This window comes from Salmo trutta, chromosome 3, assembly GCF_901001165.1.
Source record: "Salmo trutta chromosome 3, fSalTru1.1, whole genome shotgun sequence".
Classification (NCBI taxonomy): Eukaryota; Metazoa; Chordata; class Actinopteri; order Salmoniformes; family Salmonidae; genus Salmo; species Salmo trutta.
Window position 1 is genome coordinate 71625482 of NC_042959.1, and position 23419 is coordinate 71648900.

The 23419-nt window shown below is 40.2% G+C and overlaps 1 protein-coding gene and 4 non-coding genes across 5 annotated transcripts in view; 4 read left to right on the forward strand and 1 right to left on the reverse strand.

Moving 5' to 3' along the window:
* LOC115187445 (protein FAM171A1) overlaps window positions 1-7574 on the reverse strand; it is a 41930-nt gene extending 34356 nt beyond the window's left edge. Inside the window, exon 1 of the mRNA XM_029746502.1 lies at window positions 7158-7574. Coding sequence (XP_029602362.1) covers window positions 7158-7269 — 112 coding nt within the window. The 5' untranslated portion in view covers window positions 7270-7574. The remainder of the gene's footprint in view (window positions 1-7157) is intronic.
* A 5271-nt stretch (window positions 7575-12845) lies between these two features.
* Window positions 12846-12918, forward strand: trnat-ugu (transfer RNA threonine (anticodon UGU)). The gene has a single exon. It is a non-coding gene; the product is annotated as a tRNA-Thr (tRNA).
* A 5830-nt stretch (window positions 12919-18748) lies between these two features.
* On the forward strand, window positions 18749-18821 carry trnat-ugu (transfer RNA threonine (anticodon UGU)). The gene has a single exon. It is a non-coding gene; the product is annotated as a tRNA-Thr (tRNA).
* Window positions 18822-20451: 1630 nt separating this feature from the next.
* Window positions 20452-20524, forward strand: trnat-ugu (transfer RNA threonine (anticodon UGU)). Its single transcript has one exon. It is a non-coding gene; the product is annotated as a tRNA-Thr (tRNA).
* Window positions 20525-22153: 1629 nt separating this feature from the next.
* trnat-ugu (transfer RNA threonine (anticodon UGU)) lies at window positions 22154-22226 on the forward strand. Its single transcript has one exon. It is a non-coding gene; the product is annotated as a tRNA-Thr (tRNA).
* The last annotated feature ends 1193 nt before the right edge of the window (window positions 22227-23419 follow it).

Consider the following 23419-nt stretch of genomic DNA (forward strand, 5'->3'; position numbering starts at 1 on the left):
GTAACAGACACAGTGACACACAGAGGGTCAGACGGATACAGACTACAGGAGACGGACTACTACAGATTCTTTATCTAGGTCGCCCAAAAATATCACTTACCAAACTAGTTGCAACAAACATTTTAAGTTTCACTGTAGTGGGTCTTTTAAGGGTAGTGAAAATATGGCGTTCCCCCAACACAGAGGTCAGGGTACCAGCTGTGCTCACTCTGAACAGCTCCCCTGGGAGACTGGGGCGGGCACACACACACACACACCTCCCCATTCTGATCCTATAAATCTCTGGTGACATCATCCTTAAAACAGGCTACAGCCCTCTGAAAGAAGTGCATCGTAAAAACACACACACACACACACACGCATGTAGGAAGAGAAATGTTGTGTTTCAGCAAGCCTGTTAAACCAGTCGTTCTCTCAGTAACAGGCTCTCGGTCGGTCTGTCTGTCTGTGTGCCATATGGAGGATAAAGGCATCAAAGGGAGTTTTTCCTGACCTGATGCTGAGATCTACCACCAATTAGCCCTAGCAACAGCAGCCAGAGCAGCAGGGCGCGTGTGAGACAGACAGTATGGGTGTGAGAGGTAGAGCCAGTGTGTATCATTATGTTTGTGTGAGTGTGTGTAGATGTTATTGATCAGACCCTGCTGTGAGGTAGAGGGAGTAGGACATCATCACTGAGCCATAATAATGGCAGGAGGACAGTAGCATCCTCTGTCTGTGGCTACTAGCGGCTCTGATGGAGGGCTACTCCTATCAAAGGTTGACTGGTTGTGCTTATGGTATCCATGGTTAGTGGTTATTAAACTGTCAGATCTGGTCCTAGATACTGTTAACTCCTGGTGTGTGTACCGGTTCAACCCCTGCTGTTGATTTTTTTCTCCCCCCGCTCAACGCAAACACACAAAAATGTAATAGGATAGGGATAATCCACCACAACATCTTTAACATAACCTACCAAATTCTCTCTTTAAAATATCCTGATCAGTATTCCAGTACAGTAAATGAGTAGGCAGAGATTACAGTATAGAGAGAATAATCCCCTCAACTCTGAAGGATAGTAGAGATGGGGGCATTCTTTGGTACCATCACAACCTTTCAAACTCCTCCTTGGCACACTAGGAAACTACAGTGTTCTGTGTTCTACGAAAATAAATCCTTTGAGTCATCTCATTAATATTTTGGGGATTCCTCATCTCTCTCCGTTTCTGCTCTTATTAGGTCTATTTATCATACACTCTCCATTTCCTTCATCACTTCCTGGTTTTGTGTGTATAAAGAAGTGGGGAACGAGCATGATAGACTACTTTGTTTTTGAAGAGGTCTTGTTTCAGAATGAGGGGTGCTGGTGTTGTTCTGTCTCTCTGGGGCATGGCAAGCCAATCTGGGTTAGGGTGGAGAAACTCACAGACATAGTGGACGAACTGCAGAAAACATACTCAGGTACTGTGTGGGTTTATATGAAACCTTCACTTTCAGTGACACAAACAATGCAAACTGACTTGAAGGTATATTTGAAGCGTTTCATTCCAAATTAATATTTATCCATTTTCAGAAATGTTGGTAAATTATATTTATTTTTGTTTAAAGAACTTCTGAAAGAGATTGGTGTGTTCCCCCCCCCCATCTAATCGTGACTTGTTAAATGACAGACATGTTTATTTGAAACTTATCACTAAATTGTTTGTGTCTCTGAAATGAAACAATCACATTTTGTTTTAAAACGAGATATATCCACCTCAATCACTGAGAAAAAAGTAGCACTGCAAGGTTTTACACAGTCTGTGACAAATACACTGCTAAAAAAAATAAAGGGAACACTTAAACAACACATCCTAGATCTGAATGAAAGAAATAATCTTATTAAATACTTTTCTCTTTACATAGTTGAATGTGCTGACAACAAAATCACACAAAAATAATCAATGGAAATCCAATTTATCAACCCATGGAGGTCTGGATTTGGAGTCACACTCAAAATGAAAGTGGAAAACCACACTACAGGCTGATCCAACTTTGATGTAATGTCCTTAAAACAAGTCAAAATGAGGCTCAGTAGTGTGTGTGGCCTCCACGTGCCTGTATGACCTCCCTACAACGCCTGGGCATGCTCCTGATGAGGTGGAGGATGGTCTCCTGAGGGTTCTCCTCCCAGACCTGGACTAAAGCATCCGCCAACTCCTGGACAGTCTGTGGTGCAACGTGGCGTTGGTGGATGGAGCGAGACATGATGTCCCAGATGTGCTCAATTGGATTCAGGTCTGGGGAACGGGCGGGCCAGTCCATAGCATCAATGCCTTCCTCTTGCAGGAACTGCTGACACACTCCAGCCACATGAGGTCTAGCATTGTCTTGCATTAGGAGGAACCCAGGGCCAACCGCACCAGCATATGGTCTCACAAGGGGTCTGAGGAGCTCATCTCGGTACCTAATGGCAGTCAGGCTACCTCTGGCGAGCACATGGAGGGCTGTGCGGCCCCCCAAAGAAATGCCACCCCACACCATGACTGACCCACCGCCAAACCGGTCATGCTGGAGGATGTTGCAGGCAGCAGAACTTTCTCCACGGCGTCTCCAGACTCTGTCACGTCTGTCATGTGCTCAGTGTGAACCTGCTTTCATCTGTGAAGAGCACAGGGCACCAGTTGCCAATCTTGGTGTTCTCTGGCAAATGCCAAACGTCCTGCACGGTGTTGGGCTGTAAGCACAACCCCCACCTGTGGACGTCGGGCCCTCATACCACCCTCATGGAGTCTGTTTCTGACCGTTTGAGCAGACACATGCACATTTGTGGCCTGCTGGAGGTCATTTTGCAGGGCTCTGGCAGTGCTTCTCCTGCTCCTCCTTGCACAAAGGCGGAGGTAGTGGTCCTGCTGCTGGGTTGTTGCCCTCCTACGGCCTCCTCCACGTCTCCTGATGTACTGGCCTGTCTCCTGGTAGCGCCTCCATGCTCTGGACACTACGCTGACAGACACAGCAAACCTTCTTGCCACAGCTCGCATTGATGTGCCATCCTGGATGAGCTGCACTACCTGAGCCACTTGTGTGGGTTGTAGACTCCGTCTCATGCTACCACTAGAGTGAAAGCACTGCCAGCATTCAAAAGTGACCAAAACGTCAGCCAGGAAGCATAGGAACTGAGAAGTGGTCTGTGGTCCCCACCTGCAGAACCACTCCTTTATTGGGGGTGTCTTGCTAATTGCTTATAATTTCCACCAGGTGTCTATTCCATTTGCACAACAGCATGTGAAATGTATTGTCAATCAGCGTTGCTTCCTAAGTGGACAGTTTGATTTCACAGACGTGTGATTGACTTGGAGTGACATTGTGTTGTTTAAGTGTTCCTTTTATTTTTTTTGAGCAGTATATATATATATATATATATATATATATATATATATATATATTTTTTTTTTTTTTTTTTTTTTTAAATCAGACCCACTGCAGTCAAAACCTTTTCCTGTGTTTTGTATTACATTTCCAAACTATAAAAGTTGGAATAATATTGTGAAAAATATGATAGTGCCATTTTAGTGTAAGAGCTGTTTGGAAAAAAAGAAAAACGTCAGCCTGTTTTGGTGGAATGGAGTTTTGGCCTGCCTGGTAACATCACCAGGCGATACATTACTTAATAGACCAATAATAAAGTTATTAACAGCTAGTTTTCAGTTTCTCCTTCCCCACTCAGACCACTCCCAGACAGTCCTAGCTCAATTATTGCTTAAGAAATTGCTCTTCGCTAAAAAGCTATTTTTGTTAATTTTTTACCATTATAATGGAAAACAATCACAGTAAGATAGAGATAAAAAAAATGGCTGCATTGGACATTTAATAAAGAATTGTAGAAATGATACATTTGTGACGTCAACACACACACCATTTTGCCATTTGGGATTAGGCCTAACTCTAACCAAACACTACAGCATGAGGCTAATTCATGTTTTGAATTCATATGTTAAACATACAGGATACAAAAATGGTAATCCAGCTAAACAATGGATATATAGCTTTTTCCAACAAAACCATTTGTAATACACAAAATCTACGAACTAAACATCTGAGGACAGTAATATTTTACACACACAAAAATCATAATAATTGATTAAACTTTTATAGTGCTTTTCATTGCAAACAGAAGCTCAAAGCACTTTTTAAGCAAAATAAACAACAAAATGTAATGTAAAAAGAAATTTAGGCTACAAAAGTAGCTAGATCAGCTCGATCAAGTTGGAGTGCTTCCTCAAGCCTCCCGCAGATGGGCCGCCGCGGGCATGAGAGGATTTAGAAGCTCTGCTAGATGGTCAGCAGAGGTGCTGGTCGGAGGTGGTGGTCATGTCAGCATGTCCAAGGGCAGGCAGCTCGATGTCATCAGGGCATCTCCGCGCCTTCAACTTCTCTGCTAGCTAGCATTAGCTAGTTTGTTGACAACAATGATTTTCATCAAGTTACAGGCAGGAATCCAATTCATGATATCAATACTTGATCTGCACACATTTAGCTTTTGAAAAATACACATTTTGTAAAATAAAATACATACAAAATAATGAAATATGTACATCAGAAATAGAGGAAGGACTAAAAACAAACAAAATATAACTATTGTAAAATAGATTGTGTCTGTAAAATGTGTATAAGATGTATAAACTGAAGGTAGAAGCCTAAGTGTTTATTAGTTTACTCCAATTGGGGGAAGGGTGGTAGGGTTTGTGGGAATAAAAAGGTATATTCTTTAAAAAGTATATATATATTCTGTAATTGTCTGCTACTAAGTATATGGGGGATTGGAAATGATGCAAACAATTACATTGATGGAAGCAACAATCTTTCTGCAATATTAAGCTGATCCACCCCTTAAAAAAAACAACAACAAAAAAACAATAAAAATAAATCATATAAAAAAACCTATGAAATATGTACAGAATTTCCAAATAATATAGCTACTGTTACGATGATAGCTAGGCTATAATATCTATTTTGTGACAGAAAAATAAGATTAAAAAAAATGTAATTTGAAGGTATAGAACAGACACTGTACTTTATTCAGTGTTTTGCCTAGTGCTTTCTTAAACAAAAATCACAGATCTTATTCAGTCCCTCTTAATCCAATAATTAGGTCATTGATTTCGTTCTGACAGAAACACATATGTATTACAAAATTATAGATCTGGTGGAAAACTGTTGCAGCAATCCCTCAACCAATACGGATGTTGTGCTAGATCATGTGTGTATAAAGCACTGTTATAGTAGTGTCTGTGCACAGGCCCCAAGGATAAGCAGAGTGCTGCATTGCAGTATGTCATATGCATATGCATAGGCACACACAAACAAACAGACTCTTCAACATGATTTGGTCTTCCTGGCACCCTGTCCTCTAGCCCTGGCTGCAGTGAGTCTGTTCCCAGTTGTAGTGTATTATGGGTTGCAGTAATGAGAGTTCGATCTATAATTATGTGTCTGTCTGCCTCCATATATATATAGCTAGCCATGTGTCGTCTGTCTGCCTCCATATATATAGCTAGCCATGTGTCGTCTGTCTGCCTCCATATATATAGCTAGCTATGTGTCGTCTGTCTGCCTCCATATATATAGCTAGCCATGTGTCGTCTGTCTGCCTCCATATATATATAGCTAGCTATGTGTCGTCTGTCTGCCTCCATATATATAGCTAGCTATGCGTGAGGAGAGGAGAAGCCCCCCTATCAACAAGAGCCCCAGGGAGGGTCTGAAGGTTAGACTGGGTCAGAGAGAGAGAGAGAGCGAGAGAAATAGAGGAGTGTGGGGGTCAATCAAAATACTGAGTTGAGACGCTCACAAGGCATCAATCGTTTTCGCTACGGAACTTAATAGGCACCTACGTCATGTGTTGACATCACGTGATAGTTGGGGACACTTAATATTTAGTTACACAGACAGACAGGGCACACAAAATAGTCTAATAAATTACTGTTTGTTAGGGCCTCACACAACTACGCGCACACATTCAGTCACAGCAATATGATTAACAAACAAAATTAGAATAATAACTGAAGCAACAACACATAGCTGCACAGTTCTCCAAGCAAAGTAGTGTGTGTGTAAGAATAAGTGCGTGAGTAAATGAGAGAAACAGATGCGGCTAGTCTTGGAAGCACTCTTCTCTTTAAAAAAGCGAAGCTTTGGAGTGGATGAATGAAATAAATCTGCAGCGATTCTAACTACGCTTTAAAGTGTGTGTGTTGCCATTTCACTCATGTCTGTAACAATGAATAAAACCACAGAATGATACAAATAGGTTCGCTGGGCCCAGCCTAAACCATTTCCAGCACTGCCCCCAATTCAGCTCCATCTCAGCAGGAGGCTGTGAAGGAAGAGGCAGTGAAGCAAAAGCCACCTGTCATATACTGCCTTTCACTCATTTATGAGAGATGGTGGTGTGTGTGAGATTCTTCCTCCCACTCACATCTGCAGCATCTAGCTTATAATCATGTCTGGAGGAATCTACTGCATACGTGGTCAAATTCATACACAAAATGCATGAACGTTATCTCTCTCGTGGAATACTGCTGGTCTGAAAACAATGCATTACACAATGATACATTAAATAAAATAAAAACATGCTCAAATTACGTTTCCACCTTATCTGAATAAGGACAAGTAAAACATGTTTTAGCTAAGGCTTGCACCAAAATTATCCATTACAATTGAGAGGCTGCAGAAGAACTTAGCATCAACTAACGTTAGCTACAGTAGCTAACTAGCTAACGTTAGCTAGCCTCTTGCCAACAACATGCAATATCAGCTAGGTCTAGCTATCTAGCTAGGTAAGATGGTGAGGTGTTTTTGTTTCAGTTGAGGACACGTTGTGAGACACAGAAGCACTTCAAACCATTCAAATGATATAATACCTTGGCTAAATGAAACATGAACAACCACAGAGAGATAACGGCTGTATACAGTTTCGTGGCTGAAAAAGCCTGCCAAATTAACGTTAACGTTATATAACTAGCCAATTGAAAAGCTAACTAACGTTGCCAGATAAATATCTAAAGTCAGCACATAATAAGCCATCAACGCCAAGTTATCGCTAGCTATACAAGCAACTAGCTAGCAAGACGAACATATTGGGCATAACATCTCACAAGTACTTTGAACCAAGTGAACCATTTGTATCAGATACCTACCGTTTAGAGCGTTGTCATCTTGCAGGGTTTTGGTTACCGCTTCCCACACATTGCATCCCAAAAGACAGAGAACTATCGCTGCGGTCCTGCTCAAAACCCCGACCCTCATCATTGCAGATGTCACACAAAAAAATTGTTCAAATAAATATAAAATATTGGCTGGCTACATCAATGTATTGTAAAACACACACATGTACATCGGGCAAGACTCCATATTTTGTAGCATTAGCGTTCCCTCTATTTTCCCCTTCAGTATGTCCTGTTCAGTTCTGCAACCCACCCCTCTTGCTGCTCGGTCGGTTCTTTTTTCTTTTTTTAAAAAAGAAAGAAAGTCACTAAAGCCAAGACGGCCCCACGTTAACTATTCCAACACCAGACGCTCCCCCAAACAGGCGCCTAGCAGAATCATGTGTGGGGTTTGACCGCCATCTTCAGGCGACTCACTGAAGGGGTTGTCTGACCACTGCAAGTTAACACTTCTTGAAGTGTTGACTGCTTTATGATGATAGTCTGTATTTGTTCTTAATTAACAATTATAACTCGCCCAAACATTTTTGATCTGAAACAATACTGATGAAAAACGCTATTTAACCAGAGATGTAATTCCTACTTGCTACTAAAAACTATACTGTCCACTAGCACTGAGCAATTACTGATTTTTGATGTCGGTTCGGATTCAGTTCGATTATTAATACATCACGTTTTTCGATTATGATTTCGATTATTTTTTCAAACATGAAATGCACTATGCATTATATGGGTTGAATGTTGTAATAACACAGAATAAAACAATTAATACAAGTCCCGTGATGGTAGTGACTGCCCATTAATGCTTATTAGCCAGGATTTATTGACATTACTTTAATAAAATATCACTGTTTTTAAACAAGCCAGAACGCTGGTTGCAATTTCAGTTTAATCCACCAGAAAATAATGAAGAAATAGGCCTATTCCAACAAATATTACAGCTAAAGACAAATCAACTAATTGATACAAAAAAATATTATTTTGGGATTTTTTATTTTTTTTTACAAATTGTATAATAATTGTTGAAGGATATCATAAATACAACTGGTGGAGTTATGTCACACATGCAGCTAACAAAAAGTAAATGGGATGGTTTTCAGAGATTGGTGGGAGTGGTTGAGGGTAACTGAAGGGTGGGACGTAAAATAAAACCAAAAATATGACTAATGTAAAATATACTGTGTCCGTAATATGTTTATAGTATGTATAAGCTAGAAGTAGAAGCCTGTGAGTATAACAGAATTGATATGGCAGGCAAAAACCCAGAGGAAAATCCACCCAGAAATCCTTTGTTTTTGGAAGTAACAGGCCTTTCCAATGCAAGTCTATGGGCCTACATATAAAAATTCCTCCCAGATTGCAGTACCTATGGATTCCACTAGATGTCAACAATCTTAGTTTTTCTACAGAGTTTCAGGCTTGTTTCTTGAAAAACGAACAAGTAATAGTCGTTTTTTCCAAGGGAGCTCAACAGGAAAGTAGGCTTTTGGTGCGCGTGAATGAGGGCGTGCTCTTTGTTATTTTCTTTTCCTATTGAACACCGTTCTTTCCGGCTGAAATATTATTGTTTATTTACATGTTAGGGTACCTGCGGATTGAATAGAAACATTGTTTGACTTATTTGGACGAAGTTTACCGGTAGCATTTTGGAATCCTTTGTATGCATGTTGAAGGAGTGGATTACTGAAATCAATGGCGCCAACTCAACTGACTTTTTTGGACATAAAGAAGGACTTTATCGAACAAATCGAACATTCGTTGCGTAGCTAGGACCCTTGCGATTGCAAGCAGAGGAAGATCTTCAAAGGTAAGTGATTTATTTAATCGCTGTTTGGAATTTTGTGAAGCATGTATTGGTTGAAAAAAAGATTTGGATGTGGGGAGCTGTCCTCAGATAATCACATGGTATGCTTTCGCTGTAAAGCCTTTTTGAAATCTGACAACGCAGTTGGATTAACAAGTTAAGCTTTTAAATGATGTAAGACACTTGTATGTTCATGAATGTTTAATATTGTGATTTTGTCATTTGAATTTGGCGCTCTCCAATTTCACCGGATGTTCTCGGAAGAGGGTATTACTGTCCTGCCTGAGGGTCACATAGACCTGGGAGAGTTTGTCATTAAATGTATAACAAAGGATGACAAGGAATCTGCTTTTACTGCAGGAGCCAGACTGGGTAACCTGCATGTTTGGTTACTTAGGTGTGTCTCTTTTTTTACTCTCTGATGGGTGTGTTCTTTATAGCGTGGATGTGTTCCAATTCTTCTTACAGACATGCTCAGTGGTTAGAGCACTGGTCTTGTAAACCAGGGGTCGTGAGTTCAATTCTCACTGGGGTTTTGATTTTGACTCTACCCTCTGTGACATTCATCTGAAACTTTACACAGGGTGGGAGTTACCATTTTTCTCGCTCTATACAGCAGAAAGTTCAAAATGTGACAACAAACTGATGATATTGCCCTGCGCAAATAATTCTCTGCTGAACTACTACTGTAAGAGACATTGCCAAACAAACTGAGGATACGATTCCACGTTTGCCAATTCTGTCCTGGGCTGCTAATCATGACTAAAAAGAGCTGAAACTACAGACAGGAGTAGCAGATGTCATGTAAACCAGTGATGCATGTTGAAGGAATAATATCATGAACTTAAACTTTTGCTTATATTGACTGTAACTCAGGAAAAACTTTTCAATTGTTGCGAGTTGCGTATATATTTTTGTCCAGTATAGTAAAGAATGGCTAATTCTGAGAAAGTATTAAAACTTCTTAGGGCTAGGGGGCAGTATTCTGAATTTCTGCCTGACTGACTTGCCCATAGTAAACTTCCTGTTACTCAGGCCCAGAAGCTAGGAAATGCATATAATTGGTAGAATTTGATAGAAAACACTTTGAAGTTTCTAAACTGTTAAAATAATGTCTGTGAGTATAACAGAATTGATATGGCAGGCAAAAACCCAGAAGAAAATCCACCCAGAAATCCTTTGTTTTTGGAAGTAACAGGCCTTTCCAATGCAAGTCTATGGGCCTACATATAAACATTCCTCCCAGATTGCAGTACCTATGGATTCCACTAGATGTCAACAATCTTAGTTTTTCTACAGAGTTCCTGGCTTGTTTCTTGAAAAACGAACAAGTAATAGTCGTTTTTTCCAAGGGAGCTCAATAGGAAAGTAGGCTTTTGGTGCGCGTGATTGAGGGCGTGCTCTTTGTTATTTTCCTTTCCTATTGAACACCGTTCTTTCCGGCTGAAATATTATCGTTTATTTACATGTTAGGGTACCTGCGGATTGAATAGAAACATTGTTTGACTTGTTTGGACGAAGTTTACCGGTAGCATTTTGGATTCCTTTGTATGCATGTTGAAGGAGTGGATTACTGAAATCAATGGCGCCAACTCAACTGACTTTTTTGGACATAAAGAAGGACTTTATCGAACAAATTGAACATTCGTTGCATAGCTGGGACCCTTGCGATTGCAAGCAGAGGAAGATCTTCAAAGGTGAGTGATTTATTGAATCGCTATTTGTGATTTTGTGAAGCATGTATTGGTTGAAAAAAAGATTTGGATGTGGGGAGCTGTCCTCAGATAATCACATGGTATGCTTTCGCCGTAAAGCCTTTTTGAAATCTGACAACGCAGTTGGATTAACAAGAAGTTAAGCTTTTAAATGATATAAGACACTTGTATGTTCATGAATGTTTAATATTGTGATTTTGTCATTTGAATTTGGCGCTCTCCAATTTCACCGGATGTTGTCGGAAGAGGGTATTACTGTCCTGCCTGAGGGTCACATAGACCTGGGAGAGTTTGTCATTAAATGTACAACAAAGGATGACAAGGAATCTGCTTTTACTGCAGGAGCCAGACTGGGTAACCTGCATGTTTGGTTACTTAGGTGTGTCTCTTTTTTTACTCTCTGATGGGTGTGTTCTTTATAGCGTTCCAATTCTTCATACAGAGGTGTATGGCTCCATAGCTCAGTGGTCTTGTAAACCAGGGGTCGTGAGTTCAATTCTCACTGGGGCCTTGATTTTGACTCTACCTTCTGTGACATTCATCTGAAACTTTACACAGGGTGGGAGTTACCATTTCTCTCGCTCTATACAGCAGAAAGTTCAAAATGTGACAACAAACTGATGATATTGCCCTGCGCAAATAATTCTCTGCTGAACTACTACTGTAAGAGACATTGCCAAACAAACTGAGGATACGATTCCACGTTTTCCAATTCTGTCCTGGGCCGCCCATCATGACTAAAAAGAGCTGAAACTACAGACAGGAGTAGCAGAAGTCATGTAAACCAGTGATGCATGTTGAAGGAATAATATCATGAACTTAAACTTTTGCTTATATTAACTGTAACTCAGGAAAAACTTTTCAATTGTTGCGAGTTGCGTATATATTTTTGTCCAGTATACTAAAGAATGGCTAATTCTGAGAAAGTATTAAAACTTCTTAGGGCTAGGGGGCAGTATCCTGAATTTCTGCCTGACTGACTTGCCCATAGTAAACTTCCTGTTACTCAGGCCCAGAAGCTAGGAAATGCATATAATTGGTAGAATTTGATAGAAAACACTTTGAAGTTTCTAAACTGTTAAAATAATGTCTGTGAGTATAACAGAATTGATATGGCAGGCGAAAAACCCAGAGGAAAATCCACCCAGAAATCCTTTGTTTTTGGAAGTAACAGGCCTTTCCAATGCAAGTCTATGGGCCTACATATAAAAATTCCTCCCAGATTGCAGTACCTATGGATTCCACTAGATGTCAACAGTCTTAGTTTTTCTACAGAGTTTCAGGCTTGTTTCTTGAAAAACGAACAAGTAATAGTCGTTTTTTCCAAGGGAGCTCAACAGGAAAGTAGGCTTTTGGTGCGCGTGAATGAGGGCGTGCTCTTTGTTATTTTCCTTTCCTATTGAACACCGTTCTTTCCGGCTGAAATATTATCGTTTATTTACATGTTAGGGTACCTGCGGATTGAATAGAAACATTGTTTGACTTGTTTGGACGAAGTTTACCGGTAGCATTTTGGATTCCTTTGTATGCATGTTGAAGGAGTGGATTACTGAAATCAATGGCGCCAACTCAACTGACTTTTTTGGACATAAAGAAGGACTTTATCGAACAAACTGAACATTCGTTGCATAGCTGGGACCCTTGCGATTGCAAGCAGAGGAAGATCTTCAAAGGTGAGTGATTTATTGAATCGCTATTTGTGATTTTGTGAAGCATGTATTGGTTGAAAAAAAGATTTGGATGTGGGGAGCTGTCCTCAGATAATCACATGGTATGCTTTCGCCGTAAAGCCTTTTTGAAATCTGACAACGCAGTTGGATTAACAAGAAGTTAAGCTTTTAAATGATATAAGACACTTTGTATGTTCATGAATGTTTAATATTGTGATTTTGTCATTTGAATTTGGCGCTCTCCAATTTCACCGGATGTTGTCGGAAGAGGGTATTACTGTCCTGCCTGAGGGTCACATAGACCTGGGAGAGTTTGTCATTAAATGTACAACAAAGGATGACAAGGAATCTGCTTTTACTGCAGGAGCCAGACTGGGTAACCTGCATGTTTGGTTACTTAGGTGTGTCTCTTTTTTTACTCTCTGATGGGTGTGTTCTTTATAGCGTTCCAATTCTTCATACAGAGGTGTATGGCTCCATAGCTCAGTGGTTAGAGCACTGGTCTTGTAAACCAGGGGTCGTGAGTTCAATTCTCACTGGGGCCTTGATTTTGACTCTACCCTCTGTGACATTCATCTGAAACTTTACACAGGGTGGGAGTTACCATTTCTCTCGCTCTATACAGCAGAAAGTTCAAAATGTGACAACAAACTGATGATATTGCCCTGCGCAAATAATTCTCTGCTGAACTACTACTGTAAGAGACATTGCCAAACAAACTGAGGATACGATTCCACGTTTTCCAATTCTGTCCTGGGCTGCCAATCATGACTAAAAAGAGCTGAAACTACAGACAGGAGTAGCAGAAGTCATGTAAACCAGTGATGCATGTTGAAGGAATAATATCATGAACTTAAACTTTTGCTTATATTGACTGTAACTCAGGAAAAACTTTTCAATTGTTGCGAGTTGCGTATATATTTTTGTCCAGTATAGTAAAGAATGGCTAATTCTGAGAAAGTATTAAAACTTCTCAGGGCTAGGGGGCAGTATCCTGAATTTCTGCCTGACTGACTTGCCCATAGTAAACTTCCTGTTACTCAGGCCCAGAAGCTAGGAAATGCATATAATTGGTAGAATTTGATAGAAAACACTTTGAAGTTTCTAAACTGTTAAAATAATGTCTGTGAGTATAACAGAATTGATATGGCAGGCGAAAAACCCAGAGGAAAATCCACCCAGAAATCCTTTGTTTTTGTAAGGGAATACCCCCCTGATTTGGACAAAATAACATGGCAACATATTGGCATAGCACGAATCATACACACGATTGCAAAAACCACCCAAAGCAGCCCATCTCCGGGCCAATCATATGGCAATTTTCCGATGGCAATTGCCAATTGTAACACCCCAAATTTCCTTTAGATGGCGAGCGCGCTCCACCTTGGATTTTCATACAGCAAATGATACCCAATTCTTACCCAAGTCTCAGATTTTGATAAAATGATTTTTTTTGTTGAAAACTTAGCACCTTGTAAAAAAGTGGTTTCTGGACCGTTTTTCGATTTTTTTTCGATTGTTATGTCAATTACACATGTATAAGAGCTGTATGAACATGCTTCTGACGTTTTTTATTGATGTCGTTTTTTGGGTTGCTTTTGCTTGTGCGCAAGGCATATGATTTGTGCATTTCGAATATGATTTCATAGGAAAAAAGTGACATTTTTTTTTCTTTTTTTTTGCAAAATGACATATCCAATGCTTTTTTTTGTGCCAAATTACAGCAAATATCCAAAAGATAGCTAGAGCTCTCCGCAGTGAATTTTCATATTGCAAATGTAACACAATTCAAGTCCCAAGAGTCAAATTTGGAAAAAATGACATATTTTTTGAAAACTTTTCAACCCTAAAAAAGTGGTTTCTGGACCGTTTTTCGATTTTAAATTTTTTTTTATGTCAATTACACATGTATAAGAGCTGTATGGACATGCTTTTGACATATTTTATTGACATAATTTTTTGGGTTGTTTTTGCTTGTGCATAAGGCATATGTTTTGTGCATTTGGAATATGATTTCATAGGAAGTCAAAAGTGACATATTTGCTTGTGCATAAGGCATATGATTTGTGCATTTGGAATATGATTTCATAGGAAGTCAAAAGTGACAAATTTATATTTTTTGCCAAATGCCATTAGAAATGTGCAAATGAAATGTCCAATTCTTTTTTGTCAATTATACATGTATGAAAGTATTGAATGTGCCAAATCAGTATGTTTGTCCGTTTGCCATGTACGATCATAGGAAGTCGGTTTCCAAACCCAAAAGTCAGTGAACCATGGTCCAAATGGCATTTATACTGCCCAAATGATATATATCCCTATGTTGAGCCATCAATCAACGCAGATGGTCTACTTGTCATGTATAATGAGGGAGAAGTGGGACTCTGTTGCTTTTAACATTTTTAACGAATTTGACATGCTCAGAATGCATAATTGACTGGCCCGATGATCTCGGGATGGCCGTGCAGTGACTGTGGTTCCTCTCCATCGCTCGTTGTGTTGATTTCATCATGTCAACTTTGGTGATATTTTTTGCTGTCGAATCATAGTGCAAATGCGCGTTACATTTGCAATATTGCGCGTTACGTTTGCAATATGATTCAATGGGCATTTAGCATCACAAATTTAGGCATGCTCAAAAATACTGCAGAAATGCATTATTGACTGGCTCGATGAACTCGGGATGGCCGGGCAGTGACTGTGGTTCCTCTCCATTGCTCGTCACCCAGCAGTCAGCGTCCATCAGTCAATTAGATGTCATTTTGACACCAAACTGATAGCATCTGACACCAAATCCACTTTTTCCAACTCGTATAGAAGCCAACTATCACATATGTCAGAGAAGGCCCATAATTCACAGTGCTTTCAATTTTAACCATAAAAAAACATAAAACACATAGTTACGTTATAGCTGCGGGTCCAGTTCTGACATTATATGTAGGCCTATGTGAGGCGACCCCGAATCCCAAGTTTCGGCTTGATAGGTCATTCGGTGCCCGAGCAATGGCCTTAATTGGTGCTGAAAATCCACTTTTTCAGGGCGTTACTACGGGGTCCCTGAATGAGCTATCGGGCAGAGACATTGGGGTCCGTCTCTATGGGCCGAGGCGGTTTCAATGCACCTAGTCTTGCGACTCTGGGACATTTCTACATGTCGCCATGTCCGTGATATTCAAAATGAATTGAAAATATTGCAAATGTACGAGGCGGTTTCTCGGTCAGAGAACCTTCTAGAGCCCCATAAATCACCGTGCACTATCGACTTGAGCTCTAGAACAGGTTTCTAAAATTTCGGAGCTCTAGGTCTGACGGTTCTTGAATCATTTGAACGAAAGTAACTATTGAAGGCGGTATAAGACTCTAAGCCCCACACTATGTCCCTATGGCCAAATTGTGTGTGTGTGTTTTTGTTTTTTTTGCAAAAAGAATAAACACACGTTGTCTTTGGGGTAGGCATATACAGAATCCTCAATATGAAGTCTCTACCTAAAGAATTGGCTGGATGACATAGGGTTGAGTTGCGTGATTTTCACTATATGCTGGTTGACCATATGACAATAGCTCTTTGCTGTTTTTAACAACTTCCGGTTGTCACAGGAAGCTCTTACTCAACACATGTTGTCTTTGGGTTAGACATAAACAGAATCCTGAATATGAAGTCTCTACCTTAAGAATTGACTGAATAACAGATGGTTGAGTTGCGTGATTTTCACTATATGCAGGTTGACCATATGACAATAGCTCTTGGCTGTTTTTAACAACTTCCGGTTGTCACAGGAAGCTCTTGCTTCACACACGTTGTCTTTGGGGTAGACATAAACAGAATCCTGAATATGAAGTCTCTACCTTAAGAATTGACTGAATGACAGATGGTTGAGTTGCGTGATTTTCACTATCTGCAGGTTGCTTATATGACAATAGCTCTAGGGTGATTTTAACATTTTCCGGTTGCTCCAGGAACCTTAGAATCGACACAGGTAGACCTCACAGTAGCCTGATGGATTGTTATAGAAGACAGGTTCATAAGGCATTCATAACCCACATAGACTTCAGGTTGAATTTAGGAGAATTGTCAATGTATTCCTATGGGGAGAGAAGTCATTGCACACAGTTTGATCTAAACACCTTCTTTTCACTGTGAAGGGTTAATGCCACAGGGTCAAGGTTAGGCTTGCACAGATCGGGAGGACCTCAGGAACGCTCCTGAGGTTGAATTGTGCTTCTAACCCTAATGGTTCTCTCACTGTCACCCATAAGCACTTGACATATTGGTGCAGGCCTCATTTTGGGCCTAGTTTTCTCACGGTCGCTGCGCTCATACCGAGCAAGCTACGGTCAAGCGGGGCGTCTCATTGAACTCGTCTCAGCCTAGAGATAATGGTAATGCCATTGCAGGCTCTTTGTGTCTTTAAGCACCGCACTGTGTCTCTCCGTCCTTGCTGTGTGTGTGTTTGAGAGAGCTTTTCTTTGACATCTGATGGGATAAATGACTGATTTACAGTTCATGAGGGTTGCCTAGTCACACATATGAAGTTGTGGAAAGATCTGACCTTTTTAACCCTTCAAAACAGCCCCTATGACACCATTATAAGGCATTTCTGGTTGACACAGGAATCTGAACGTTAGGCTCTTATAGAATATTGAGTTTTAAGTGTTTCTGTTAAGAACTGACTTATTTACAGAGTGTTGAACAAGTGTGTGTTGTTTCAGAAAATCACAGAAAATCACAGAAATCTCGCAGAGCTCCGAAACCTGCCTTAACGGACTCATCTGAACACGCTGCAACTGGATATGTAACTTTTTTGAAAAAAAACCCTCTTGTTGTTGAATATCACCAATGTGTCATTGTACAATTTCTCTGAAATGAACATTGGTAAATGCATGGTTCCTTTTCTCCTGACACCGTAGGCTCATGTAGTTTGATGTGAAGCGGTCAAATCAGCACTCTATTTTCCTCTTTGACTTTCAATCCCAGAAAAATAGCCTTAACTCGAAAAGCGTCGAGGCCTCGACTCCATCCTGTTCGGGGCCAACTGCTCATTATGCCAAACCCACGCAGACCGAGTTTCGTCTTCGAATTATCTTCCGTTTAGGAGAAAAAGCCGTGTCGCGATTGGTGATATATGTTACATTTGCAATATGATTCCATTCGCCCTCTCGTGGAATAATCCGGGACTGCAAGGAAATGACCAAAATTTGAAAATTTAATTAAACGGAAACCGAAGGTCCGAGAGACTCCGTTCGATGACTTCCTGGAAGATCCGGCCCCCGTGAGCGGCCCGACGCCGTCCGCGGATTTATCGGACGTGGTCGGACGTCTAGTAAGGGAGGGTACATTTGCAACATGGACTTTCTCACTAACCATACTGATGGCGCACGCGACGTCCCTTCATGTATGGAAGTAACAGGCCTTTCCAATGCAAGTCTATGGGCCTACATATAAAAATTCCTCCCAGATTGCAGTACCTATGGATTCCACTAGATGTCAACAGTCTTAGTTTTTCTACAGAGTTTCAGGCTTGTTTCTTGAAAAACGAACAAGTAATAGTCGTTTTTTCCAAGGGAGCTCAACAGGAAAGTAGGCTTTTGGTGCGCGTGAATGAGGGCGTGCTCTTTGTTATTTTCCTTTCCTATTGAACACCGTTCTTTCCGGCTGAAATATTATTGTTTATTTACATGTTAGGGTACCTGCGGATTGAATAGAAACATTGTTTGACTTGTTTGGACGAAGTTTACCGGTAGCATTTTGGATTCCTTTGTATGCATGTTGAAGGAGTGGATTACTGAAATCAATGGCACCAACTCAACTGACTTTTTTGGACATAAAGAAGGACTTTATCGAACAAACGGAACATTCGTTGCATAGCTGGGACCCTTGCGATTGCAAGCAGAGGAAGATCTTCAAAGGTGAGTGATTTATTGAATCGCTATTTGTGATTTTGTGAAGCATGTATTGGTTGAAAAAAAGATTTGGATGTGGGGAGCTGTCCTCAGATAATCACATGGTATGCTTTCGCCGTAAAGCCTTTTTGAAATCTGACAACGCAGTTGGATTAACAAGAAGTTAAGCTTTTAAATGATATAAGACACTTGTATGTTCATGAATGTTTAATATTGTGATTTTGTCATTTGAATTTGGCGCTCTCCAATTTCACCGGATGTTGTCGGAAGAGGGTATTACTGTCCTGCCTGAGGGTCACATAGACCTGGGAGAGTTTGTCATTAAATGTACAACAAAGGATGACAAGGAATCTGCTTTTACTGCAGGAGCCAGACTGGGTAACCTGCATGTTTGGTTACTTAGGTGTGTCTCTTTTTTTACTCTCTGATGGGTGTGTTCTTTATAGCGTTCCAATTCTTCATACAGAGGTGTATGGCTCCATAGCTCAGTGGTTAGAGCACTGGTCTTGTAAACCAGGGGTCGTGAGTTCAATTCTCACTGGGGCCTTGGTTTTGACTCTACCCTCTGTGACATTCATCTGAAACTTTACACAGGGTGGGAGTTACCATTTCTCTCGCTCTATACAGCAGAAAGTTCAAAATGTGACAACAAACTGATGATATTGCCCTGCGCAAATAATTCTCTGCTGAACTACTACTATAAGAGACATTGCCAAACAAACTGAGGATACGATTCCACGTTTTCCAATTCTGTCCTGGGCTGCCAATCATGACTAAAAAGAGCTGAAACTACAGACAGGAGTAGCAGAAGTCATGTAAACCAGTAATGCATGTTGAAGGAATAATATCATTAACTTAAACTTTTGCTTATATTAACTGTAACTCAGGAAAAACTTTTCAATTGTTGCGAGTTGCGTATATATTTTTGTCCAGTATAGTAAAGAATGGCTAATTCTGAGAAAGTATTAAAACTTCTTAGGGCTAGGGGGCAGTATTCTGAATTTCTGCCTGACTGACTTGCCCATAGTAAACTTCCTGTTACTCAGGCCCAGAAGCTAGGAAATGCATATAATTGGTAGAATTTGATAGAAAACACTTTGAAGTTTCTAAACTGTTAAAATAATGTCTGTGAGTATAACAGAATTGATATGGCAGGCGAAAAACCCAGAGGAAATTCCACCCAGAAATCCTTTGTTTTTGGAAGTAACAGGCCTTTCCAATGCAAGTCTATGGGCCTACATATAAAAATTCCTCCCAGATTGCAGTACCTATGGATTCCACTAGATATCAACAGTCTTAGTTTTTCTACAGAGTTTCAGGCTTGTTTCTTGAAAAACGAACAAGTAATAGTCGTTTTTTCCAAGGGAGCTCAACAGGAAAGTAGGCTTTTGGTGCACGTGAATGAGGGCGTGCTCTTTGTTATTTTCCTTTCCTATTGAACACCGTTCTTTCCGGCTGAAATATTATCGTTTATTTACATGTTAGGGTACCTGCGGATTGAATAGAAACATTGTTTGACTTGTTTGGACGAAGTTTACCGGTAGCATTTTGGATTCCTTTGTATGCATGTTGAAGGAGTGGATTACTGAAATCAATGGCGCCAACTCAACTGACTTTTTTGGACATAAAGAAGGACTTTATCGAACAAACTGAATATTCGTTGCATAGCTGGGACCCTTGCGATTGCAAGCAGAGGAAGATCTTCAAAGGTGAGTGATTTATTGAATCGCTATTTGTGATTTTGTGAAGCATGTATTGGTTGAAAAAAAGATTTGGATGTGGGGAGCTGTCCTCAGATAATCACATGGTATGCTTTCGCCGTAAAGCCTTTTTGAAATCTGACAACGCAGTTGGATTAACAAGAAGTTAAGCTTTTAAATGATATAAGACACTTGTATGTTCATGAATGTTTAATATTGTGATTTTGTCATTTGAATTTGGCGCTCTCCAATTTCACCGGATGTTGTCGGAAGAGGGTATTACTGTCCTGCCTGAGGGTCACATAGACCTGGGAGAGTTTGTCATTAAATGTACAACAAAGGATGACAAGGAATCTGCTTTTACTGCAGGAGCCAGACTGGGTAACCTGCATGTTTGGTTACTTAGGTGTGTCTCTTTTTTTACTCTCTGATGGGTGTGTTCTTTATAGCGTTCCAATTCTTCATACAGAGGTGTATGGCTCCATAGCTCAGTGGTTAGAGCACTGGTCTTGTAAACCAGGGGTCGTGAGTTCAATTCTCACTGGGGCCTTGATTTTGACTCTACCCTCTGTGACATTCATCTGAAACTTTACACAGGGTGGGAGTTACCATTTCTCTCGCTCTATACAGCAGAAAGTTCAAAATGTGACAACAAACTGATGATATTGCCCTGCGCAAATAATTCTCTGCTGAACTACTACTGTAAGAGACATTGCCAAACAAACTGAGGATACGATTCCACGTTTTCCAATTCTGTCCTGGGCTGCCAATCATGACTAAAAAGAGCTGAAACTACAGACAGGAGTAGCAGAAGTCATGTAAACCAGTGATGCATGTTGAAGGAATAATATCATTAACTTAAACTTTTGCTTATATTAACTGTAACTCAGGAAAAACTTTTCAATTGTTGCGAGTTGCGTATATATTTTTGTCCAGTATAGTAAAGAATGGCTAATTCTGAGAAAGTATTAAAACTTCTTAGGGCTAGGGGGCAGTATTCTGAATTTCTGCCTGACTGACTTGCCCATAGTAAACTTCCTGTTACTCAGGCCCAGAAGCTAGGAAATGCATATAATTGGTAGAATTTGATAGAAAACACTTTGAAGTTTCTAAACTGTTAAAATAATGTCTGTGAGTATAACAGAATTGATATGGCAGGCGAAAAACCCAGAGGAAAATCCACCCAGAAATCCTTTGTTTTTGGAAGTAACAGGCCTTTCCAATGCAAGTCTATGGGCCTACATATAAAAATTCCTCCCAGATTGCAGTACCTATGGATTCCACTAGATGTCAACAGTCTTAGTTTTTCTACAGAGTTTCAGGCTTGTTTCTTGAAAAACGAACAAGTAATAGTCGTTTTTTCCAAGGGAGCTCAACAGGAAAGTAGGCTTTTGGTGCGCGTGAATGAGGGCGTGCTCTTTGTTATTTTCCTTTCCTATTGAACACCGTTCTTTCCGGCTGAAATATTATCGTTTATTTACATGTTAGGGTACCTGCGGATTGAATAGAAACATTGTTTGACTTGTTTGGACGAAGTTTACCGGTAGCATTTTGGATTCCTTTGTATGCATGTTGAAGGAGTGGATTACTGAAATCAATGGCGCCAACTCAACTGACTTTTTTGGACATAAAGAAGGACTTTATCGAACAAACTGAATATTCGTTGCATAGCTGGGACCCTTGCGATTGCAAGCAGAGGAAGATCTTCAAAGGTGAGTGATTTATTGAATCGCTATTTGTGATTTTGTGAAGCATGTATTGGTTGAAAAAAAGATTTGGATGTGGGGAGCTGTCCTCAGATAATCACATGGTATGCTTTCGCCGTAAAGCCTTTTTGAAATCTGACAACGCAGTTGGATTAACAAGAAGTTAAGCTTTTAAATGATATAAGACACTTGTATGTTCATGAATGTTTAATATTGTGATTTTGTCATTTGAATTTGGCGCTCTCCAATTTCACCGGATGTTGTCGGAAGAGGGTATTACTGTCCTGCCTGAGGGTCACATAGACCTGGGAGAGTTTGTCATTAAATGTACAACAAAGGATGACAAGGAATCTGCTTTTACTGCAGGAGCCAGACTGGGTAACCTGCATGTTTGGTTACTTAGGTGTGTCTCTTTTTTACTCTCTGATGGGTGTGTTCTTTATAGCGTTCCAATTCTTCATACAGAGGTGTATGGCTCCATAGCTCAGTGGTTAGAGCACTGGTCTTGTAAACCAGGGGTCGTGAGTTCAATTCTCACTGGGGCCTTGGTTTTGACTCTACCCTCTGTGACATTCATCTGAAACTTTACACAGGGTGGGAGTTACCATTTCTCTCGCTCTATACAGCAGAAAGTTCAAAATGTGACAACAAACTGATGATATTGCCCTGCGCAAATAATTCTCTGCTGAACTACTACTGTAAGAGACATTGCCAAACAAACTGAGGATACGATTCCACGTTTTCCAATTCTGTCCTGGGCTTCCAATCATGACTAAAAAGAGCTGAAACTACAGACAGGAGTAGCAGAAGTCATGTAAACCAGTGATGCATGTTGAAGGAATAATATCATTAACTTAAACTTTTGCTTATATTGACTGTAACTCAGGAAAAACTTTTCAATTGTTGCGAGTTGCGTATATATTTTTGTCCAGTATAGTAAAGAATGGCTAATTCTGAGAAAGTATTAAAACTTCTTAGGGCTAGGGGGCAGTATCCTGAATTTCTGCCTGACTGACTTGCCCATAGTAAACTTCCTGTTACTCAGGCCCAGAAGCTAGGAAATGCATATAATTGGTAGAATTTGATAGAAAACACTTTGAAGTTTCTAAACTGTTAAAATAATGTCTGTGAGTATAACAGAATTGATATGGCAGGCGAAAAACCCAGAGGAAAATCCACCCAGAAATCCTTTGTTTTTGGAAGTAACAGGCCTTTCCAATGCAAGTCTATGGGCCTACATATAAAAATTCCTCCCAGATTGCAGTACCTATGGATTCCACTAGATGTCAACAGTCTTAGTTTTTCTACAGAGTTTCAGGCTTGTTTCTTGAAAAACGAACAAGTAATAGTCGTTTTTTCCAAGGGAGCTCAACAGGAAAGTAGGCTTTTGGTGCGCGTGAATGAGGGCGTGCTCTTTGTTATTTTCCTTTCCTATTGAACACCGTTCTTTCCGGCTGAAATATTATCGTTTATTTACATGTTAGGGTACCTGCGGATTGAATAGAAACATTGTTTGACTTGTTTGGACGAAGTTTACCGGTAGCATTTTGGATTCCTTTGTATGCATGTTGAAGGAGTGGATTACTGAAATCAATGGCGCCAACTCAACTGACTTTTTTGGACATAAAGAAGGACTTTATCGAACAAATTGAATATTCGTTGCATAGCTGGGACCCTTGCGATTGCAAGCAGAGGAAGATCTTCAAAGGTGAGTGATTTATTGAATCGCTATTTGTGAT